We start from the raw sequence: 24,399 nt of genomic DNA on the forward strand, positions 1-24,399 counted from the left end.
CAGGACCTGGTTAGAGTCGAACTTAGCTGGACTGAAGCCAACTGAGAAAGGAAGCAGTGGTCTGGTGGCTTCCCATGTAATGAAAGCAAGTGCTAGTTAGTATTTCTTTATAATTTCCCATTTTGATAATCCTTTAAATTTTCCTGCCCAAGAGCAAAGTGTTGGTCACCACATCCTAGTTATAGTTCTAAAAATCTATGAATCTATGAGAAATTAAGAAAGACATTTCTATTTTAAAAATTAAAATTAAAAAAAACTAATTTACCCCACAGTCCTTCCATTTTACTTTAAGGATTCTTAAACCAAAGGGTAAAGGAAGGGATGAGAAATACTTATCAGTTAAAGGGAAATTATGAATGAACCCAGTAGGTTTCAGGTACCAAAGGAAGGACCCTGGTTCTCTTCATGCCCAGGAGCCAGAGGTTTCTTATCATTTTCCTCATCTCTAAAGCAAAAGAATTGAATTTGACTTTCTCTGTGGGCCTCTGGTACTCTCAAATGTTTTGGTCTTAGGGTAGGTTAAGTGTAGTCACTTTTGGTTTTCTCTTTATCTCCTATGGTCATGAAGTTACTAATAATGCTCCAAATGGAGCATTCTTGTTGAAAAACATCCGTTCTTAGCAGCTGCCATTTTCTTTCTTCTTTCTTTTTTTTTTTTCTTCCAATTGTTAAACATGTTTATTTAGAATTTTGAGTCCCCCTTTCCCCCTTCCCTGAGACAGCAAGCAATCAAATACAGGTTATAGTTGTGCAATTATGTTAAACATTTCCATAGTAGTCATTTTGTACAAGAAAACTAGAATAGGAAAAAATAAGAGAAAAATAGCATGTTTCAGTCTGTAGTCAATCAATCTCAGTTCTTTCTGTGGAGGCAGATAATATGCATCATCACAAGTCCTTTGGGATAGGGTTGGATCACTGTATTGCTGAGAACAGCTAAGTCCTTCACAATTCTTTATCAAACAATATCGATGCTACTGTATACAATGCTGGTTCTGTTCACTTCGCTGTGCATCAGTTCATGGAAGTCTTTCCAGGTTTTTCTGAAATCATCCTCCTAGTCATTTCTCATAGCACAGTAATACTCCTTTACAAACACACACCCCAGTTTGTCCAGCCCTTCCCCAATTGATGGAGAATTGATTTCCAATTCTTAGCCAACACAAAAAGAAGCTGCCATTTTCTTGAGCAGGTCAAGTTTCCTAAGCTTACTTTGATGTTTCCAGCATAAAAACATGGCCTCCTCAAGGGCAGATTCGTTGTTTTTCCCTTTCTTTGTGTCCTGGATACTTAGCACCCTATTAAATAAATACAATTAAATTATACTGGACAGCTGCGGTCTCTCCCCACGGGGTGCACCTCATGATAATGGGAAAGAAACCAAGGGGAAGAGGTTTAAAGAGTTCTAGAAAAACTGCCAGTCTCAGAAAAGGTGGAGAGCCTCCCGGAGGGAGTCAAGGGCAGCCCTACCCCCAACAGAGGGGCTTTAAATCTCGTTTTAGGTTTTAGCCAAACCCCAGTTTGGGACTTGCCCAATCCTCAAGGCCGAATCTGTGGACTGTAGCCGGCCTCTCCAGGCTCTCGGATATCAGGGGATACCCAGAGTATGAGGCCTGAGACCCAGACCAGCTTTGGCCAGAAGTTCTAGGGAGCATGTAGGGCTACCGCAGCAGGACGGCGGGATCACGGTCCGGCACTCAGCCTCTATGGGGAGAGGAATCAGAGTAGGGCTCTGGGTTCAAGTCTTGAACACCAGGAAGCCGCCCAGAGCCGTCCCACTGGGATTCTTCCTGGCCAGGGAGCCTTTGGTGAGCTCGAACCAAACCCTTTCCCCCTTCTGCAGCTCGGTCACCGCGAAGGTGGCCGCGGTGGTTGTTCCGGCGGCCGTGGGCTCCTCTGAGCCGCTAGAGACCGACGTCCTGAGTCGGCCCCCGAGCACCAGCTGACCCTCGCCCAGCCCCGGGCCGAACTCGGCGCTCACGGCAATCAGGTAGACTCCGCGCTCCGGCACTCGGAAGAAGCCGTGCTCCGGGACGTAGCAGTCCCCGAGGTTCAGTTGAGTGACGTTGAACTTCACTGGCTGTCGAAGGTCGTGGGTCCCTTGGGGAAAGGCGGCGTAAAAGGCCACGGAGGGTCCTGGAAAGCAGACAGGAAGAACAGGGACGCATGAGAGGATGAGAGGGAGCTGAATTCGAAATCTCACATTACTTGTGTCCCTTCACTTGCCTCAGTTTCCTCATCTGAAATTTAAGAGGTGGGGAGGAACTGGTCGGGGAGGAACTGGATGAACCTCTAAAGGTCTCTGAGCCTGTTTTAGGTCAAAATGGCTTTTGTCAGCCCCCCCCCCCCCCCGAGGGAGAGAATTGCAAGGATTATGCCAGTTTTACAGATGAGGAAACTGAGGCAGGCAGGTTAAGTGACTTGCGCAGAGACACACAACTAGTGAGTGTCTGAGGCCAGATTTTTACTCAGGTCTGCCTAATTCTAGACCCATCTCGTCATCACCCACTCAGTGTGGGTGATATCCAGAGTGTGATGCTGGGTTCCATTCCTTTCTATTCCACTTCAATTTTAGCAAATATTTGGGCAGGTGGACAGCTAGACATTAAAAAATAATTTTCTCCCGAAGCATGCGCTAAGCAGCACAAAACTGGGCTGGGAGTGATGCTGTTTGCTCTGTCCACTTACGGTGCAATTATTATTCTATGAAGAGAAGATACTTTATGCTTTTATCCTTTCCATTGACAAAAGTAATTTATTCAGAGCAAAAATAAATCCGCAAGACGTTTTTATTTTTTATTATTATTTTTTAAAGCATCTGTCATACGTCCCAGTTAGGGGCACAGTGGACAGAGCTCTGGGCTGGAGTCAGGAAGACAAGGTTCAAACCCTGCCTCAGATACTAGCTGTAGCACCTGGGCAAGTCACTCCACCGTGTTTGCCTCAGTTTCCTTATCTGTAAAATAAACCGGAGAAGGAACTGACCGACCACTCCACCATCTTGGCCCCCAAAAAACCTCAAATGAGGTCCCAGAGAATGGGATGTGGCTGAAGATGCCTGAACAACGTCCGCCCAATTGGGATGCTCCGGGTATACAGAGGAGACTCCTCGCAGATGGAACCCAAACTCCTCCTTCTACAAATGCAGGAAGAAGAAACTTGCCCCGGAGATCCCAAAGGGGGCAAATAGCAAAGCTGAGATTTGAATCCAGCTCCTCCCTCTCCACAGCCCCCCCGCCCCCGCCCCGTATTATTTTAATGTGGTGATCGCCTGCAATTTGAGAGGTTCTTGGGGTGGTAAGATGAGAATGAACTCTAAAACTATTGTTCTTGCTCCTGCTCCGGAGAACTCAGTAGGGGAGGGAGGTGTAGACGAGCCGATCCAGTGTCTCCCCGCCTGGAGTTTCCGGCCTCCTTCCTCCCCACTGGAGTTCCCAGAGCTCTTCGAAATTCACCTAACCGGCTGATCTGATCCTCCCCCCCCCCCCCCATCAGCCTTTAACAGAACTCCATTCGCTCCCAAGCCCTCCTTTGATCTCCTTCCTTATCTGTTTTTAGCACTTTGTTTCTGAAGGAAGCGGAAAACACCTCTGAGATTAACTGCGGCAACAGTTCACACCTCGAGCTTTTTCCAAGTTTACCGAGGGCCCCCCCGCCCCCCGCGCAGCCCTGGGCCCCCAGCGTTACCCTCATTCCTCCCTTGAGGAAACTTCCTCTCCCCCAGGCCGAGCCCCTTGTCCGGGCGCCAGGGCCGCACAGTGCGAGGCAATGAGCTCCTTGTTACATTCTTTATCCAAGTTCTAAGGAAAATCTGCTCCTCCCGCTCCCCTCCCCCAATGCCAGGGCACTGGAAAGAGGTTTGAGACCCAAGGTCCTGCTGCGTCCCATCCCCGCTCCGCCACCGACGGTGACTGTGCATAAGTCACCGGGGCCTGCTTCCCTCATCGGCACAGTTCGGAGGAGTCTGGCCAGATGAGCTTCTGGGTGTCACCCAGATCTAAATCTTCGCTTTCCTATCCACAGGGGTGGAACCTGCCACCTTTCCTCTCCCCAGTGTTCTAGTGGGTGAGAAATGGGTCCTAGAGCTTGAGGGGCAGCGAGGGCCCTTGTGGACCGATCTCTGGCCCTGGGCTTTGTTCCCCCCTCAGACATTTCTGGCGAGGTTTTGCCTCAGCCCGGATTCGGTCCCTGCAAAATGGGGCTAATCCAAGCACCTCCCCAAAGGACTGTTGGGAGATGCTACTGAAGGCTAGTGATAAGTATTCACTTGGCCCCTCTCCTGGTTTCCCTCGGCGCCTTAAAAATCTAGAGCGGGAAGTGGATTTCTGGAGCACTTAATCCAGTCCCTTCATTTTATAGATGAGGAAATTGTGTGTGCGTGTGTGTGTGTGATTGTGAATGTGTGCGTGTGTGAGTGTGTGTGTGAGTGTGTGTGTGTGTGTGAGTGTGTGTGTGTATGGGTGTGATTGTGAATGTGTGTGTGTGTGTGTGATTGTGAATGTGTGTGTGTATGGGTGTGTGTGTGTGTGATTGTGAATGTGTGCGTGTGAGTGTGTGTGTGTGTGAGTGAATGTGTCTGTGTGAGTGTGTATGGGTGTGATTGTGAATGTGTGCGTGTGAGTGTGTGTGTGTGTGAGTGAATGTGTCTGTGTGAGTGTGTATGGGTGTGATTGTGAATGTGTGTGTGTGAGTGTGTGTGTGTGTGATTGTGAATGTGTGTGTATGGGTGTGTGTGTGTGTGTGATTGTGAATGTGTGTCTGTGTGTGTATGGGTGTGATTGTGAATGTGTGTGTGTGTGAGTGTGTGAATGTGTGTGATTGTGAATATGTGTGTGAGTGTGTGTGTGTGTGATTGTGAATGTGTGTGTGTATGGGTGTGTGTGTGATTGTGAATGTGTGTGAGAATGTGTGAATGTGTGTGTGCCGCCACGTCTGATTCATGACCCCGTTTGGGGTTCTCTTGGGAAAGATACTGGGAGATTTGCCGCTTCCTTCCAAGCACGTTTTACAGATGGGGAAACTGAGGCAAAGACAGACGAGGGTTTTTCCCACCATCCCCAGCCAGTGAGCGTCCCCGGCCACCTTTGAGTCTAGCGCTGCATCGTGCGCACTTTGGCGCCACCGCGTGGCCACGCGAGAGTAGATAACCTGCCCAGGTAGGCTTTCAGTCCGGAGCCCCCGGTGATCCCGGCAACGAGCGGGCGCAGCAAGGGCACGAGACGTTATCGTGGTTCCGAGCAAAGGAAGCGGAAGCGCGTGATGGGCGAACTGTCCCAGGGCAGTTGTACCAACGTGGGAATCTCGCCTGCCACCCCCCATCACCGCCCCCATCAGCGAGCCCCTTGAAGGCTTTTTTAGCGCTGCTTGGTGGTTAGCGCTGGGCTGGGTATACATTAAGTGCTTAATAAAAGCTGTTTCCTGTGATGGAAGCCTGCTGACTGGGAGGGAGTAAACGTTAGGCTCTAAGGATGGCGGAGGGACGAGGACACACAGACACACACACACTCACACACTCACACTCACACAACACACACTCACATACACACACACTCACACACACACAGACACATACACACACACTCACACAACACACACACACTCACATACACACACACACTCACACACTCACATACACACACACTCACACTCACATACACACACACACTCACACACTCACATACACACACACTCACACACACACACTCACACTCACACAACACACACTCATACACACACACACACACTCACACACAGACACATACACACACACTCACACAACACACACACTCACACACTCACATACACACACACTCACATACACACACACACTCACATACACACACACACACTCACACACTCACATACACACACACACTCACACACACACATACACTCACACTCACACAACACACACTCACATACACACACACTCACATACACACACACACACTCACACACTCACACTCACACAACACACACTCATACACACACACACTCACATACACACACACAGACACATACACACACACACACAACACACACACTCACACACACACACACTCACACTCACACAACACACTCACATACACACACACATACACACACACACAGACACATACACACACACTCACACAACACACACACACTCACACACTCACATACACACATACACTCACACTCACATACACACACACACTCACATACACACACACTCACACACACACACTCACACTCACACAACACACACTCACATACACACACACACTCACACACACAGACACACACACACACACACTCACACAACACACACACACTCACACACTCACATACACACACACACACACTCACATACACACACACTCACACACTCACATACACACACACACTCACACACTCACATACACACACACACACTCACACACACTCACACACTCACACTCACACAACACACACTCACACACACTCACACACTCACACACTCACACTCACACAACACACACTCACATACACACACACACTCACATACACACACTCACACACACACACACTCACACTCACACAACACACACTCACATACACACACACTCACATACACACACACACTCACACACAGACACATACACACACACTCACACAACACACACACACTCACACACACACACACACTCACATACACACACACACTCACATACACACACACACTCACACACACACAGACACATACACACACACTCACACAACACACACACACTCACACACACACACTCACACACACACTCACATACACACACACACTCACACACACTCACACACTCACACTCACACAACACACACTCACACACACACATACACACACACACAGACACATACACACACACACTCACACAACACACACACACTCACATACACACACACTCACATACACACACACACTCACACACACAGACACATACACACACACACTCACACAACACACACACTCACACACACACACTCACACACTCACATACACACACACACTCACATACACACACACACAGACACATACACACACACACTCACACACACACACACACACTCACACACTCACATACACACACACACTCACACACACACTCACACACTCACATACACACACACTCACACACACAGAACATCTGGCTCCAGCTCCGGCCCGCCGGGATCCGGAGCAAGCACTTAGCTCTCGGAGGCCCGAGATTCCAGCTGTAGGGAAGTGGATGGGGCTGGGTCTCCAAAGATGAAATCCTGCTCAGACCTAGGAGAGTGACCCCCCCCCCCCCTTGCATTCCTTAGAAACCCAACGGCAGTCACGCACTCTCCACTATGGGGATGGCCTTCTCTCCTCCGCCCGCACGGCCTCTTACTGAAGGGCCGCAGTGATAACCCCACCTGCGAACTTTACAAACATCTCATGTGCTCCTCACAACCCCCCTGGGGGAGGCGCTCTTATTATGCTCCCGTTGTACAGATGGACAAACCGAGGCACCAGAGTTGAAATGAGCTGCTCGGAGCACTCGGCGAGTAAAGGAGCTGGGTTTGGACACTGGTCTTCAGAGCTCCGTGGAACCAGCCGGCGGCCCGCGGCCACTCGGGAGGCGAGTGGGAGCCTTGGTGGGCGGGGCGGCCAGCCCTCTCCTTCCTTTCCTGCTCAGAGACACCTTCAGCAGCCCCCGAGGGTGCCTTTGGCCAGGCTGCCATTCCACTTGCTGCCAGGAGGTGGGGGTGTCACACAGCAGATCTGGGACCAGGCTTTGATGTGGTCCTCCCAGGCCCTGAATCTCAGGATTGCCCAGATCTGCACAGGAAGGAGGCCCTCACTCCGCTGGCCCAAGTCTTCTCTGGGGACCAGGGCTCCCGCCTCCGTAAAGGAGGAAGCCCACGCCAGTGTCCCCCGTGGAAAGGAACTGGCGGGGGCCAGCGGGCCGGAGCCCACAAGTAGTCATTGCTGCCGGCCCAGGGATCGGTGGGGGTGGGATAGGTACCTGCATCTGCGGGACACGGCGCTGTATTATAATCTGTAAAATGGGATTAATAACAGAACCTAACTGTAAGCCTTGAAGTGCTTGATAAATGTGGGCTCCCGTTGTTGGAAGGAAAAGGAGAATGCTTAAGCAGCAGCAGCCTCTGAACCCCCAAATGGAGCAGTGGCGGGAAGTGCGGCCCACCCTGATTCAGGAGGACAAGAAGCCGTGGCAGCAAGAGCCTCCTGGAGGGGCAGCCCCTCCATGATCCTTTCCCTTGCTGGGCTGTCAGGGTCATAGGGAACTAGCCTATCAGACACCCAGAGGAGCGGTTCCAAGCCTTTCCTTCCTCCTCCAGCCTTGCAAACCCCTTCCTCTCAGAAGAGGCCATCGCCTCCTACTTTGGGCAGAAGCTCCTCCTCTCCCGGTTCTGCTTCTCCCTTAACTTTCGCCCCATTCTCGGCTCCTTTTCTCTAGTTTCTGATAAGGGGTGGGGGGACTTTCCCATCAGGCCATAAAGGATGGCCAGGTGGTAACTAGACACCCAGGCAGCACAGTGGGGAGACCGCTGGAGTCAAGAAAATGCGAGTTCAAAGCTGAGCTTAGTAGCTATGGAACTCTGGGTAAGTCACTTCTGCCTGCCTCCATTTCCTCAACTGTAAAACGAGAAGAATAATAGTACTTCCTTCCAGGGCTGTTGGGAGGATCAGATGAAAAGTTTGTAAAGTGCTCTCCCGATTTTAAAAAGCTATATAATAATTATTATCATCATTATCATCATCATGTTAATTATTATTGTGATTATTACCATAATCATGGCCATTATTATTATCATTAACCACACTACAGAGGGATAGTCAGTTTGTCTAGGTGTTTTCTGATCTCATAGTCCTTTCCCCGGGCAGTTCTCTGTCTCTGTCTCTATCTCTCTGTGCGTCTCTGTTTCTCTTTCTCTCTCTGTCTCTCCCTGTGACTTTTTCTAAGTTTCTCTGTCTCAGTAATAATGACAAAGAGGGCCCCCTCAGCAATAACAGGGAAGCCAGGCAGAAGAGAGGTTGCAAGGGGAAAGATGGTGCATTGAGTTCAAGATGACCGTGAGACATTCCGCTTCAGATGTCTAAAAGGCAGTTGGAGATGAGAGACTAAGATGGGGAGAAAGGTTAGGGCTGAACAAGCAAATCTGAGAGTTCTCTGCAGAGACATGTTAGGTAGTTGAAACCATGAGAGCTGATGAGATCACCAAGTGAAATAATAGAGAGGGAGAAGAGAAGGGGGCTCCTTGGGGAGCCCCACTGTGGGTGGATGTAGCCTGGACAAAGATCTAGTGGAGGAGACAGAAACATCGACGCAGACAGCGATACCATAGAAACCAGACAGCAGAATATTTGAGGAGGAAGAGTGATCCACAGTGGCAAAGGAGAGAGAGAGATCAGGGAGGATGAGCCATTCAAAGATCATTGGTGACTGGAGAGCACAGGTTTGGTTAAATAATAAGCCTGGAAGCCAAGACGATAGAGTTAAGAAAAAAGTGAGAAAGAAGCAGCAGAAACATCTCTTGTAGATGGTCTTCTCAAAAAGTGTAGCCACAAAAGGGAGAAGAAACAGGGGATGATATCTCAGGAATGGGCAGATGCAGAGTGTGTACAAGAGCATGCAGCTCAAGGCTCTGGGATGGGATTTTTTCCATATTTTCTCTCAGTGACCTATCTCATCCATTCCCACTGGTTCAATGATCATCCCAATACAGAAGGCTCCCAGATCAATATATCCAGCACAGTCTTTCCTGAACTCTAGCCCTATATTACCAGCTGTCTTTTGGCATTTCTAACCCCGTGTCCCATGGCCATCTCAAACTCTTCTTATCCAAAACTTGTGATGACTTTGCATGCCCCTTCTCCACCCTCCAATATCCTTTCTTCTTGATACCCCTATTTCTGTCAAGGCCATGGCCATCCTTCCCGTCATCCAGGTTCTCAACTTCAGTCATTTCCCATTCTTTCCTTTCCTCAACCTCCATTTCCAAGTGACGACAAGTCTTGTTGCTTCTGCCTCTACAATGTCTATTCTAATTCTCTCTGCTCAAACAACCACTCCCTCATCCAGTCACAAATGTCTCCTAATTGGTTTCCCTTCCTTTAATATCTCTATTCTTTACACAACTGCTATAATGATGATCCTAAAACAAAGATCTGGCCTCCTCTCTCAGCTCCTCCACCGGAAAAGTTGCTAGGATTCCCTTCTAGCTTGAGGATAAAATGCAAATTCCTCATTTGGACTTTTAAGGCCTTCCACAGATTGTCCCCAGATGACATTTCCAGGATAATTAAACCACTCTCATTCACTCTATGTGTTAGCCAGACCAGCCTGCAATTGTTCCCAGAATATGACACGATATCCCCTCTCTCTGTGTATTTGTTTACATCGTCATTCCAGCCTTGAAAGTGTTTCTGCTCCACTTCTCACTCTTAAAATCTGCATTTTCTCCAGGTCATCGTCTCTATGAGACCTATCTCTAAGCCCCACCAGGTGTCACCTACATTCGTGAATTAATTTCTCGGCTTTCGTGTCTTGTCTCTTCCCATTTAGAAGGTAAGTCCCTTGAGTGCTGCTGGGCAAGTTTCAGTTTTGTGTTTGCATCCCAAGTGCCTGGCACGCAATAGGCATTAAACAATTAAACAAAGGCTTATTGACTGAATGAATGATGCTTTGTGGGACAGCTCGGAGGTCTGAACCCTGAGTGACATTCTTGGCAGAAACAGGGAAGCTCCAGAGAGGGAGAGATTTAGGGACAGCATTTCAGACACACTGTATTTGAGATGCCTGGCAGATCTAAGACTGGTGATCTATCTAAGATCTATCTGGGATTGGAGCTTAGGAGTGACTAGACCTGGATAAATAGATTTGGGAATTATCTCCTTGGAAGTGGTAATGAATTGGACAGAAAAGGGGCCTGGTGCAGAGAGACGGGTGACACTTATGTGTGGGGGACAGAACGTGAATGACGGATGAACCAGCAATGGAGAATTCTAAGGAAAAGTCTGACAGGTTACGTGCAGCTCAGGGGTGGAGTGGATAGAGCACCAGGTGCCTGGAATCAGGATCCAGCTTCAGATGGTTACTAGCTGTGTAATAATGCTGAGCAAATCACTTAATCCCTGTTTGCCATAGTTTCCTCATCTGCAAAATGGAGGTAATAATAGTTCCTTCCTTCTAGGATTGTTGTGATGATCAAATTAGAGAGTTTCTGTAAAGGTTAGCCCATAGTAAGTGCAATGTCAGCTAGTAGTAATAATAATAGCAGCAGTAGAAGCAACAGCAGCAGTAGCAAGAGAAAAATCAGGAGAGAGAAGTGTCGTAGAATCCAGTAAGAAGAGCATCTTTAGGAGGGGACCATCCAGCTCAGGAACTAGATCATTGCTTTTTTCATTTTAGATATTTTCAGTTGAGTGGATTTCTGCCTAGCCCCCATCAAAGGAAGAATCTCAGCAGATATCCTTTTCATGTGGCTGCCTCATATTTACCTTCCCAAAGTTATCCAAATATCTGACAGAAATGATGTTTATTCTAGGGAAGCGATTTACTTGATTGAATGATGTCAGGCAAAATCCCCTTCACTCTGAGTGTGTTTTGAAGTGTGTTTTGAAGTGTTGGGCAGTAAAAAGACTGTGGTTAAAAGCAAACCTGTCAGACATCCTTTGGAACTGAAAAATGCTAATGAGTTCAACCTCCTCATGACTCAAGTAGGTACTTGTTCTCTTGAAGTGAACGCCTGGTGTTAACCATTGAATCTGAGTTATTTCCAGTTATTTCACTGAATTAAAGGAAATGGTAGGTCATTCCATATGTAGCTAATCAGTAATTACTGATTAAGGAATTGTGAATGTGAGTGTTGTGAGTGTTGGCTAATTTGGGGAATAACTTTGTTTGTGATCCTATTGCATTAGGTTTGGATTCAATCAAGAATCCAAAGGGCTCAAGTAGTTCTTGCTACTGAATAAAATTACATTCCTATTTTTCATTTAGTATTTAAATCAAGTGGCCTTGTATGAATGTTTGTTCACATAAACTAAAGTTGGAGAAATGTTTAGTCAAGTATAATAGACCATGGAAAGTGTTCGGGTCTGAGCACGTCCCTCCCTTCTTCAGGAAAAAATCACTGACTCCCTATGACCTCCAGGACCAAAGAAAACTCTTTACAGCTTGACTCCTTCTTCGCTTTCCAGTTTTCTTGCTGCTTTGTCTACACTGTTCTTCTTCCTTGTACACAAAACTCTTTCATTTCTGTATCTTTGCAGCAAACTGCCCTCTACTCTTAGAAGCTCTCCATCCTTACTTTTGTTTCCTGCTTTCTCTGGCTTTTTTCAAGACTCGAATTAAGTCCTACCTTTTACTGGGGGCCTTTCCCAGTGGACTCCCAACCCAGTCAATGTCTTCCCTCTGAGGTTACCATAGGTATCCTGTGTGTGTGTGTGTGTGTGTGTGTGTGTGTGTGTGTCTGTGTGTGATTTTTTTTTGCAAGTTGTCTCCCCCATTAGAATAGGAGCTCTTTGAGGTAATGGATGGGATTTTTGCCCTTCTTTGTATTCCTAGTGCTTGCCACATCATAAGTGCCTAATAAATGCTTGTGGATTGACTACCACCACAACTAAAATGACACAATTCCAGTTGTATCTGACCCTTTGTGATCCTATTTGGGATTTTCTTGGCAGAGACACTATTGGTCATTTTCTACTCTACTTACTTTACAGATGAGAAAACTGAGACAAACAGGGTGAGGTGACCTGCCCAGGGTCCCACGGCTAATGAGTGTCTGAGGCTGGATTTGAACTCAAAAGACGAGCCTTCCTGACTGCACTGTACCACCTAGCTGCCCCCCAAATGACCATTACTGCACCTAAGTCTATCTTTGGTGAATGTATTGTGGTGTGTTCACTCTCGTCTTAAAATTATGCTGTTATTTTAGACTCATGTATTTTATGGAAACATCATCGTTATTTGGAAAATAGGAGTGCATGTATATAGTAGAAATGAGATAATATATTTAAAATTCTTCAAACATCTAAAAGTGTTATGTAAATGTTAGCTATTGTTATTATTTTTACAATTAGGGATCCCAGGATCATTGAACTAGGGGGAGAAGGACCTCAGTTGTCATCTAACACACCTCAATTCACACAGATAGTAAATAGAATTCAGGTCCAAATTCACTGCTCTTTGCAAAGTATTTCATTTAAAATGAATTTTTTAAAACTTCAATTAATCAGGACCTCCTCACTTAAATTTCCCAGTTAGGCAAACAACTTCTCTTAGTTACTCTAGGCCCCAGTTTCCCCATCTGTCAAATGAGGGGTTTGGACTTGACTTGTGGGATCCTCTTTCCGAGCAGTCAAAAAGGATTAAAAACTTGAGAGAAAGAACCACTGGCTTTAGCAGTTGAGACATCCTTGGTGACCTGGGAGGAGACAAACTGTGGGGTTGGAAACTAGATTGTAAGGGGCTAAACGTGAGTGAAGGGTGAAAGCACCTGGTGTAGTACCATAGGTAAATTAATTAATGACTTTTTGGGGCTCAGTCACCCATCTTTTGTGCTATAGTAGAAATACCACTAAGTTTGGATTCAATCAAGAAATATTGACAAAGCCTACCTACTATGTGCCCGGAGGTTTTGGTTCAAATTCTGGCTACTAATGTGAGACTTCTCTTCAATGTGTAAATATTATGTAAACACAGGGTGTTAAAATGGATTAAAAAGCCCTCTCAGGCTACCTTTATGTAGAAACTAAACTTCCACTTTCTACAGGGAGCTTTTCTCACCCACTCTTAATTCCAGTGCATTTGGGCATAGAGGAAGCACTGCGCCAGGAGTCAGGAAAACTTGAGTTCAAAATTGTCCTCAAACACTTCCTAGCTGTATGATTCTGGCCAAGTCACCTCACCCTGTTTGCCTCAGTTTCCTCATTTGTACAATGGGCTGGAGAAGGAAATGGCAAACCAGTCCGGTTTCTTTGCCAGATTATCTGCAAGTTATCTCCCATACTAGAGGAATGGAAGCTCCTTGAGGGCAGGAACTGTCTTTTGCCTGGCACATAGTAGGTACTTAATAAATATTGATTGATGCATGAATTGGCTACCTCTGAATTTAGACCCATTCCTTAACTTTTTTGGCCCTTACTTCATCTGTAAATTTGACCTCTAAGGATCCACTTTGTGGAGACTTCCCCCATCCCAGCATGAACACTTTCCAATTCTTACCTTCCCTAAGGAGCTTGGGGGCCTGGTCACTCCTCCCGTTCTCGGGGAATGGCTGCTCTCCCCATTTCTCTACCTGCTTCTTGTCCCTCTTTCGATGGGACCCCTCCTCTCTCCGTTGCTTCTTTCCCTTTTTGTCAAGGATGGTCAGAAGCTTTGCCAGGTCCACGCTGATGTTTGTGGCTACCAGCTCTCCGTAGTTGCCAAACAGGCCCTGGAACAGCTGGAGATGCTGGCCCAGGTCCTGCTTCACAGCCCTGACGTCCCTCTGGAGGCTCTCCAGGGATGGATGGAGGGGTGGTGCCCCGGCAGGATGGCAGCACCCTTGGCTATGGCTCATCTGGGACTCCAGCTTCTCTATCTGAGTGCCCAGGAGTGTGATCTCGCTCTTCATGTTGGCCAGGTCATTTTCCTGAAGGCCGGCTCCATCGGAGGCTTCCTGGTTGGGTTCCGGGTGTTCCTCCCTGCTCCGGACTTCTGCCTCAGGCTGCCCAGAGTCCTGGGGCTCAGCTTGGCCAGCACTCTCCAGTAAGTCCACTCTCTCCCCGAGGGCCTTCAGGTCCCTGGTGTGTTCTCTCAGCTTGCTCGATGTATAATCCAGGGCATCCTCCACCTGAAGGTAGGTCAAAGACAGCCTGGCGTCCTCCTCGGTCATCTCCTCCAGCATCTCCTCTCCAAACAGAGTGACCAGCACGAGCTGGTGCCTCAGGGCGTCTTCCAGAAGGGAGCTGAAGGAGTTGTTGAGGTAGCGGATCTCCCTGAAGACGTGTCTGTCCACCCGCCTCAGCACGTCCACCTCCCCCGCCAGGGCCTGGACCTGCCCCTTGAGCAGGGCCATGCTCCCCTTGGCCCGGGCCAGCTCCTCCTTCTGGGCGTCCACGGACAGGGCGAGGTCCTCGGCGGCGTTGCGCAGGGCCTTGATGGAAGAGCTCTCCAGCATCTTCTGGTCCTCCAGGGTCAAGTGGGTCTCTTCCAGAAACCGAGTGGCATTCCTCTGATCCTCGCGCAGGAGGCTCAGGTCAAAGGAGAGTTTCTGACAATTGCAGTCCTTCACATATTTCATGAGGTCCGACTGGCTCCCTTGCAGGTGGTGGAGCGTGTAGTTCAGGTCAAGGATCTGCCTCTCAAAGTCTTCCTTCATCTCCTCCATGATGAGGGACTTCTCCATCAGGATGACCCTGAGCTCCTCCATCATGGCTTTGCTGCTCCTCTCGGTGCTCATCATCTGCCCCTCCAGCCTGGTGCCCAGCTCAAAGTTCTCATCGGAATCGATGAAGAGCTCCTTGATGTCTTCCTCCTGCTTGGCCAAGGTCTCGTTGAGCTGCCGGAGGGCACTCAGGAGCTCCTCCTCTCTCCGGCCTGAGGCCCCCCACAGCTTGGACAGGTTGCTCTGCAGCAGCCCCAGCTTCACCTGGACGTCCTCCTGTTCCTCCTTTGATTCTGCCGTGCTGGCGTTGCTCAGGAGCAGTTGAACTTCTTGGGCCTTCTGGATCTTCTTCACCTTCAGATCAGTGTCTGCCCTGACCGCGGACAGGTTGTGGGTGAGGGCGAGCTGCTGGTCGCGCAGCCGGCCCTCCACGTCCTGCCGCAGCTGGCTGACTCTGGCGGCGTTTTCCTGGACTTTGGATTCAAACTTGGTGCCCAGCTCCTGGAGGTCCGCCTTGGGCACAGCGGTCTCCCGGAGTTTCTCGATGTCTCGGCGATTGGTCTCCACGGCCAGCGACAGGTTCGTCACCGTCTGAGAGAGCCTGAGGAGGCTGTCGTTGAAGCTTCTCCAGACGGGGCTGAAGTGACTTTTCAGGAAGGTCTCCAGCTGGGATGGGAGGACCTGCTGAAGGGATGGATCTGCAGACCCTGTAAGCAACAGAAGGGAGGCTTTCACATTGGGCCCAGCTCCCCTTCTCCGAAATGGAAAGCCAGGCCTTGATGGCATACTCAGGCCCAAAGAGAGAAGATCCTTCCTCCTCCCACCACGGCTTGTCAGCCTACATGGGGTCACTGAGGACCGTCTGGATAGCAACCATCCTCTCCCTGGTCCCTGGCGTGAGAAGCCAGGCCTCCAGACCGTGAGAAGGGACATCAGTGCATTCTGCCCTGGAGCCTAGGGAGCGTCCAGCCTGTAGCCACATTCTGGGGAGTCTTTTACCAGCTGGAAGTGCTTTATGGGATGCCCCGAGAGGATGGAGTAAAGTGGGTTTGTATTATATATAATTATAGGGCCCAGCTCTATAATTCTGTGGTTCTGCCACCTTTCCCCACACTTCTCACCCAAATACGTGCTCAGTTATGATCTAGCACTCAGTTCTCTTCATATCAAGTTATCGGAGCATCTTCCTTATCGATCAATCAAACAATCAACATTAAATGCCTGCTATACGACAAGCAATGTGCTGAGGCCTAGACCTCGGACAAATTTACACCAGTGACTACGGTTTCCTTGACTTGGAATTAAAACTCACTTACCGAGCTCGGTTAGATTTGCCTCCATCTCTTCAGCTGTATAGTTACTTTCCAGGGACTTCTGCAGGTCTAGAAGGTTGCCGGTTGCCTGGTGGATGTCATTCTGAAGGTCTTCCAATAGACCCTCCTGTTGTTCAATTGCTCTCCGGAACTCCATGGGCTCACTGGGAGGAGGGACTGATCACAAGACAGAGACTGATTAATATACTGGTGCTTGGGGGGGGGGGGAGAAACATATCCCTCTTTCTTACCCAGAACTTCTTTTATGAGGGATCATTAGAATAGAGGACTTGGGCATTGCAGTGGCTAATTCAAGGTCCTCCTCTAGCATTCTGGGAGGTACCAAGAAATACCTTCTTGTCTCCTACCAGGTCTGGGTCACTTTTTGAAAGGGAACCAAATTTTTCCATTCTATAAGAATGTGTCCGGAGAAGAGAACAGACATAGCTTTTTATCTCGTACTTGATGAGAAATGGTAACCACAAGGAAAGGCAGAAAAGATTGTTTCTGAACTATGGCCTCAGCTTTCAGTGGTTGGAAGTCTCCATCGGGCAGCTAAGAGAAATGATTATTAATAACCAATGACTTGGGGAGATCCGGAATCTCCCCTTTTTGTAAAGTCCTCATGTTGCTGATAATGAGATTGGATTCATTTTTTTTTTTTAACAATCTTATTCAGATCCCACTCAAGTGGGGAAGCCATTAGGCTTTTTTCAGGTGGGGGAGAGAGGCGATAAACTCTTTGAATAGATTACCAGAGGCTGGACATAGGGTATAGTTGTCTAGATATAGGGATGGTCTTTCTATGACATGATGTCACTCTCAGCCCTCATTGTAATACTCATTCTATTATTATTATTATTATTATTACTATTATCCAATCAGAGTTGATCAACACCTTCAGAAATACCCTTTCCCAAGGGCATAAAAGCCTGAATGCAGACCTCCTTTTATTAAAATGCTGGCATTTAGGGCATTTAGTGTTATGATTAATTACCTAGAAATTATGTCCCTTGGACCTTTTAAAAGTCACAAAGCCAAGGGATTATTTGGATTAGATCTTGGGGTGAGCGGATGTGAAATCTCTCATAAAAATGCATAACATATGTATATGTACCCCCACATATATGTGTCTTCTTGTACATAGTTATTGATGCGTAGTTTCTTCTATTGGATGATATGATCGTTAAGGGCAAAAACTTATTTTTACCTTTGTGTCCCCAGCACCTGACACATAGCAAGTACCTACTAGATATTTGTTGACTTGTTGACTGAAATGTCCAAGCCACAGCCATGGACAAAAGCTTCTAGAGAAGGTCAGATAGATGCTGTTCTTCACCCCCTGGAATATACAGCAGCCAATCCCCACAGACCTCAGTTTCCCCGAGCAGAAAAGCAGCAAACCTGTTTCGTATCTCAAGGCTTCTTCCCCAGGGTCCTGCTTCTCTTTACTCTGGTCGTCCACTTCTGAGATCCCTGAAGGGTCTGCCAAAGAGAGGTGGCAGAGGGGCTCAAGTAGAATCATGGAGAGGGAGCACTCACAGAATCGGGGGGGGGGGTGGTCAGGATGGTACTTTCTACCCAGTTGGCTATCAGAATCTCTCCCATGGTCAGGAAAAGGGAGGAAATCTGAGTGAGATAAAGCATTGGATGGGGGAAGAAGGAATAAGCAGGAATGGGAAGAGGATCATTGAATTTAATCCTAGATGGCCTCTCTGTGATCATATCTTCTGATTACATCATTTTACAGGTGAGGAAACTGAGGCTGAGAAGGAACACACTTAAAACACTGTTCAGTTGCCAACCTGAGTGCATTACCAAACAGTAATGGCTGACATCCACAAGGTGGTTAGAGATAGCTTTGCATAGTAGAGTTGGGTGGTAGGGTTTGTGAGAGGGGGAGATACAGAGGGAGATTGAGCGTACTAAGTGATGTAGTGGGTCTGGAGTCAGGAAAACCTGAGTTCCAATCTTGTCTTGCATACTTGCTAGCTGTGTGACTCCGGGAAGTCATTTTACTGATGGTTTCCTCAGTTTCCTCAATGGTAAAAGGGGGATAGTAATAACAGCACCTACTTCTAAGGGTTGTTGTGAGGATCAAATGAGATAATATCTGTGAGAAGCGTAGGACACGGGGCTTGGCCCCTGTAGGGTCTGTAGGGATGTTGTTTCTGTTCCTCATCCCCCCTGCCCTGAGTTTGAAGGAGGCTAGGGCAGACAGGAAGTCACAAGGAGGTGGGCGGGGTGGGGATTCCCTTTTGTCATCTTAAAGACTCTCCCCAGGAACTCCACACCCAAGCCGCCGCCCCCTCCTGACTTTCCATCCGCTGGGAAATGGAAACTACTTACCGTAGTGTTTGCAGTCAGCACCACTGTGCCCCGGACAGCACTTCCAGACCACAGACGTGTGTACTTTCTGCTTCACCTGGTAAACGGGCTTCTGGGAGACTCGGTACCTGGAAGGGCAGGAAACCGTGGGAACCCCGTGCTGACTCAGCCCTGGAGAAAAGCTGCGGGGCTGGAGAGTCACCCTCCCCTCCTTCTTCCCAGCCTGCCCCATCTTAGCAGTCCACTCTCTCCTGCTGCTTCCCGCTGCCCAAAGCCTTCTGGTCCCTCCCAAACCAGGGCCAGACACCTGAAGGTTTCCCTTGGTGCTGGGTGAGGAGGAGGAAGAGAAGAAGGAGGAGGAGGAAGAGAAGGAGGAGGAGGAGGAGGAGGAGGAGTAGAAGGAGGAGGAGAAGGAGGAGGAGGAGGAGGAGGAGGAGGAGGAGGAGGAGGAGGAGGAGGAGGAGGAGAAGGAGGAGGAGAAGGAGGAGGAGGAGGAGGAGTAGAAGGAGGAGGAGAAGGAGGAGGAGGAGGAAGAAAAGACAGAGAGATACAGGGACAGAGACAGAGACAAAAAGAGGGAGGGAGGGAAAAAAGGAGGAAAATGAGAGAGAGAAAAAGAGGCTGGGATGGAGATAGAGACAGTTAAATAAATATATAGATATAGATACACACACACACACACACACACACACACACACACACACACACACACACACAGCAGCCTGGCAGACACAGAGAGAGACAGAGACAGAGATAGGGAGAGACAGAGAGAAACAGAGAGCCAGAAAAGGCAAACGACTAGGAAAAGTGATCCAATCATTACATGGAGTCTGTGGAAGCCTGTTGCTACCAAAAACGTGAAGCCATAGATACCATCTGAGATAGTGAATGGTGCTTTATAGTATTCTATGGCCTGAAGACTGGTGAAATACAGAAACAGAGGTACAGAGACAGATACAGAGAGACACAGAGACAGTAAATCAGAGATAGACACACAAAGAGAGACAGAAGCAGAAACAGAAACAGAGAAAAAGAAGACAGATACACAAAGACAAAGAGAGACACAGATATAGAGAGACAGAGACAGAGATGGACACAGAGACATGCTCTCTCTCAACTATGATAGTCAAGAAAGAGAATAAAAAGAGACAGAGACACAGAGAGACAGAGACAGATACACAGAGACAGAGACAGAGACACATGTACAGAGAAGGACACACACATAGAGACAGACAGACAGAGACACACACAGAGACAGATATAGACAGAGAGAAACGGAGAGACAGAGGTACAGAGACAAGAGACAGACACAAAGAGAAAGACAGAGACACAGAGGGAGAGAAAGACAGAGACAGAAACAGAGAGAGAAACAGACACATACACACAGAGACAGAGAGAGAGAGAGAGAGAGAGAGAGAGAGAGAGAGAGAGAGAGAGAGACAGAGAGAGACAGAGAGAGAGACAGAGAGACAGAGAGAGAGAGAGAAAGAGAGAGAGAGACAGAGACAGAGAGAGAGAGAGACAGAGAGAGACAGAGAGAGAGAGAGAGAGAGAGAGAGAGAGAGAGAGAGAGAGAGAGAGAGGAGAGAGACAGAGAGACAGAGACAGAGAGACAGAGAGAGAGAGAGAGAGAGACAGAGAGAGACAGAGAGAGACAGAGAGAGAGAGAGACAGAGAGAGACAGAGAGAGACAGAGAGAGACAGAGAGAGAGAGAGAGACAGAGACAGAGAGAGACAGAGACAGAGAGAGACAGAGACAGAGAGAGAGAGAGACAGAGACAGAGACAGAGAGACAGAGAGAGAGGAGAGGGAGACAAGAGAAAGGGGGGGGAGACAGACAGATCCACCCCCCAGATCTCACTCACATGACTTTGACCTTCTGACAATCAGGAGTTCTGGGAGGGCAAGGCTGCTGAGAATGGACAAGGAATTTCTCGGTTTTGCAGGAGGCTACAAAGGTGACCAGCTTGGACTGTTGGTAGGGACACCAATTCCTAGAGAAAAAAAATGGGGAATAGGATCACAGAATTGCTCTTTATTATTATTATTATTATTATTTTAGAATTACTCTTTAATGTTCATTTTATAGACCCATTTCAATGTTCACCATTGAAAGAGACTGAAGGCCCACTTCTCTGACCCATCCATGAAGGGAATGCCTTCTACAATATTTCCAACCAATGACCATCCAGCCTGTCCATTAATGACCTCTAGGGACAGGGAGTGCATTGCCTCCAGTGGGAGCTCATTCCATTTGGGGGCAGTTCTGATGGTGAGGTTTTCCTCTGGTAAAGCTAAAATCTTCCTTTCTTCAGCGTCCATTCATTAATCCTTGTTGTGACCTTTGAGACTAGGCTTTAGATCTCTAGACCTTACTCACAGAACCAGCCCATCGGGTGCTTGAGTACAGTCTTCAATTCCTTCCCACCCCCATGATAGCGGATGCTCATAGTTCTTATCCACATGTGCCAGAAGCCCCTTCCTTTCTGTGACATTTGTGAGGATCTACTAATACCTTCAGCCCCACCCATCCACAAAGGGCCTAGTCTAGTGTGGCTTTCTGGGGATCCATTAGCACTTAACCTAAAGTTCCCTCTCCAGAGAGAGACCCTGCATTATTAATCCCTGTTCCCCACCCACCTCCATTTGAATTAATGCTGGTTTGGAAGTTCCCACTGCTTCCCAATGCAGGGTTCTTTGTTTTTTTGGGGTGTCATGGACCCCATGGCCAGTGTTTGGACTAGCAGAGGGACCCTTCTCAGAATAAAGTTTTAAATTCATAAAAATAAAATAATAAAATCAGAAAGGAAATTAATTATATTGAAACATAATGATCCAAAATGTTTTAAATGACAAGCTTACAGATGCCAGGTAAGAATCCCTGCTCTAGCATTGTTTCCAGTTTCCATTCTGAATGTTTTTTGGAACTTGCCAGTCTCAATCTCATCAGCTGAAAGGCTGGAGTACTTGAGGGCTGCTTCCAGAGGAAGTAGAACAATAAGAGTCATGGAGAATAATGAACAAGGAACACACCTCTCTCCTCCCTTCTTCCTCCACCTCCCGGCTTTCTACACTGTTCTGGGGGTAGAAGATACATGGCAACAAAGCCTGGAGGCTGAGTGGCCTGGACTCAACAACAATGAGAAAAAACTGGCAGCAGAACCAGGATTAGAAGCTTTTAGAGGGAGAGCTGTCTCGTTCGTTCTCCAAAAGATCTGCCTCAGCAGGTGATGGATGTGAGGATTAGGAGGAAACAGGGGCAGTGGGTGAGGTGAGCTGCCAATCCTGGGGTTCTTGGGCCTCTCTGGGAACTAGGAAGTTGTCAAGCTCTAGGTCTTAACGATCTTCATACTTTAATAAAAAAAATGAACATAAAAAAGAACTTAGAGCTTTTTAATTAACTTTTGAATTTAATTTTGAAGTCTCTATCTCCCCTAATTAATAAAAAAGAAGACAAAACCATTGCAATATAAGAAATCTGTCTGTCTCTGTCTCTTTGTCTCTTCCTCTGTCTCTCTGTCTCTGTCTCTGACTGTCTCTCTCCACTCCCCACCCCCCTTTCTCTTCGTTTCTGTCTCTGTCCCTGAGTCTGTCTGTCTCGGTCTGTCTCTCTGCTTCTTTCTCTCTGTCTGTCTGTGTCTGTGTCTGTCTTTCCCTTCCCTCTCCCTTCTTCTCTCTTATCTGTCTCTGTCTCTGTCCCTGTCCCTGGGTCTCTCTATCTTAGTCTCTATCTGCCTCTTTCTCTCTGTCTGTCTCTGTCCCCCCTTCCTTTCTCTTCTCTGTCAGTCTCTGTCTTTCTCTGTTTTCTGTCTCTCTTTTTAATTTTAATATTTAATTTTTTTTAATTTTAAAAATTATTTTAAAAAATAATAAAATTAAAATAAATTTAAATTAAATTAATCTCAGCTCTCTTTTTAATTCCCCGTCACCCCAGCAGTGGAAAGCACGCAGTCTCTGGAGTGAGCCCCTTCTTGCAGCTGCCCCCCCATCTTGCGAAGGGGGTCCCCGCAGCTCTGCAGAACAGCCTGTGCTCTTGCCCCCTCAGTCCGAGTACCTCCTTTCCGCAGCCCCCCCCCCCAGCCTCGCATTCCCCGTCAGAGCGAGCCCCTTCCTCGGGACAGCGGCCGGGCTGGGGGGGGGGGGGGGAGGGCGGGAGTCTCGGCCTTCCCTTTGCGGATGAGGTGTGTCCGCAGGGGACCAGGAGCCTTCCCACTGCCTCGTTTTATCCACATTTTACAGATGGGGAAACTGAGGCCCAGAGAGACAAAGTGACATTGCCCGGCTCCGAGCAGGATCCAAACCCGGCTCTTTGGCTCCCGCTCCGTGCCAAGCCCTCATACAAAGCCGCACACAACTTCAGGAGTGGGGGTGGGTGGGTGGAAATCGGGAAGGAAACCAAATACTTTTCCAAATGCCAGACTGAGTGGGGGGGTCTGGAAATGTCAGGGCCCAGTCACGGAGGGCCCCATTGTTGTAAGGAATGGGCGCGGACAAGGGCCCTTCTGAGAAAGCCTTTTTGAACTCAGGGTGTGTGTGTGTGCGAGCACGCGCGGGCATTCGGGTGGAAACACAGGAACCAAAGCACCGAGAAATCCCATTTCCAAGGAAATGTGGCCTTGGGAACAATGGTCCGCGTCATAAATCACGGGGGCGGAGGAGAAGAAATCTGAGGGTTCGGAAGGGACGCGTTCAGTTCTAGAGGGGTGGGAGGGGATGGCAAGGAAGCGCAGCCAGCCGCGGTGTCGGGGAAGCTCGGCTGACCACCCGGGCCGGGCAGCCTTGGAAGCGGCGGCTCCCTCTCCCTGCGGCCACGCCTAGCGGACGCCCTGGTGTAGGTGGAGGGGATTCTTGCTCGGCGGGGCCTGAGATCGAGGTCCCGGAGCTGGAGATCGCCCCGTGTCACGGATCCAGAGATGGGGCTTCGGTCACCAGGCCGTGAGAGGCCCAGGAGCGGCCTGGTCTGGGAGGCTTCCTGAGATTCTCTGGTTCTGAGAAAGGTCCGGCTGGGAAGGGGAGGGGGAGGCGGGGGCGGTGGGCAGCCAGGGCACTAACAGGACCTGGGGCATCTGGGTAAGGGAGAGTTGTCAGATCCAGCGGGAAGAGGCGGCTCGTGATCTCTCCAGGGGAAGGCCAGAAGGCCGGTTAGAGCCCGCGAGCATGGCAGTGGGAGCCCGGCAGTATGAGCCCGGCAGTGTGAGCCCGGCTCCACGGAGCTCCAGAAACGCCTCTGCTTTGGGGGGATCACCCCCTGGCTTCTGCAGCCAGCACTGAGGCCCCGTGGTCAGGTAGCACTGGCTGAGCACAGCCAAGGGAGAGGCGGCTGCCTGAAAACAGGCCCAGAGCCTGGCATTGACCCTCCCAGGCCTCTTCCTCCAGGGCA

At 48.6% G+C, this 24,399-nt stretch overlaps 1 protein-coding gene across 1 annotated transcript in view; it reads right to left on the reverse strand.

The window, feature by feature from the left end:
* Positions 1–642: 642 nt before the first annotated feature.
* Positions 643–24,399, reverse strand: part of MMRN2 (multimerin 2) — a 47,913-nt gene continuing 24,156 nt past the window's right edge. Inside the window, 6 exon segments of the mRNA XM_074296414.1 lie at positions 643–2,136; positions 14,235–16,085; positions 16,695–16,868; positions 18,096–18,176; positions 19,041–19,147; positions 20,885–21,013. Coding sequence (XP_074152515.1) covers positions 1,739–2,136; positions 14,235–16,085; positions 16,695–16,868; positions 18,096–18,176; positions 19,041–19,147; positions 20,885–21,013 — 2,740 coding nt within the window. The 3' untranslated portion in view covers positions 643–1,738.

This window comes from Sminthopsis crassicaudata, chromosome 2 (genome assembly GCF_048593235.1).
Source record: "Sminthopsis crassicaudata isolate SCR6 chromosome 2, ASM4859323v1, whole genome shotgun sequence".
Classification (NCBI taxonomy): Eukaryota; Metazoa; Chordata; class Mammalia; order Dasyuromorphia; family Dasyuridae; genus Sminthopsis; species Sminthopsis crassicaudata.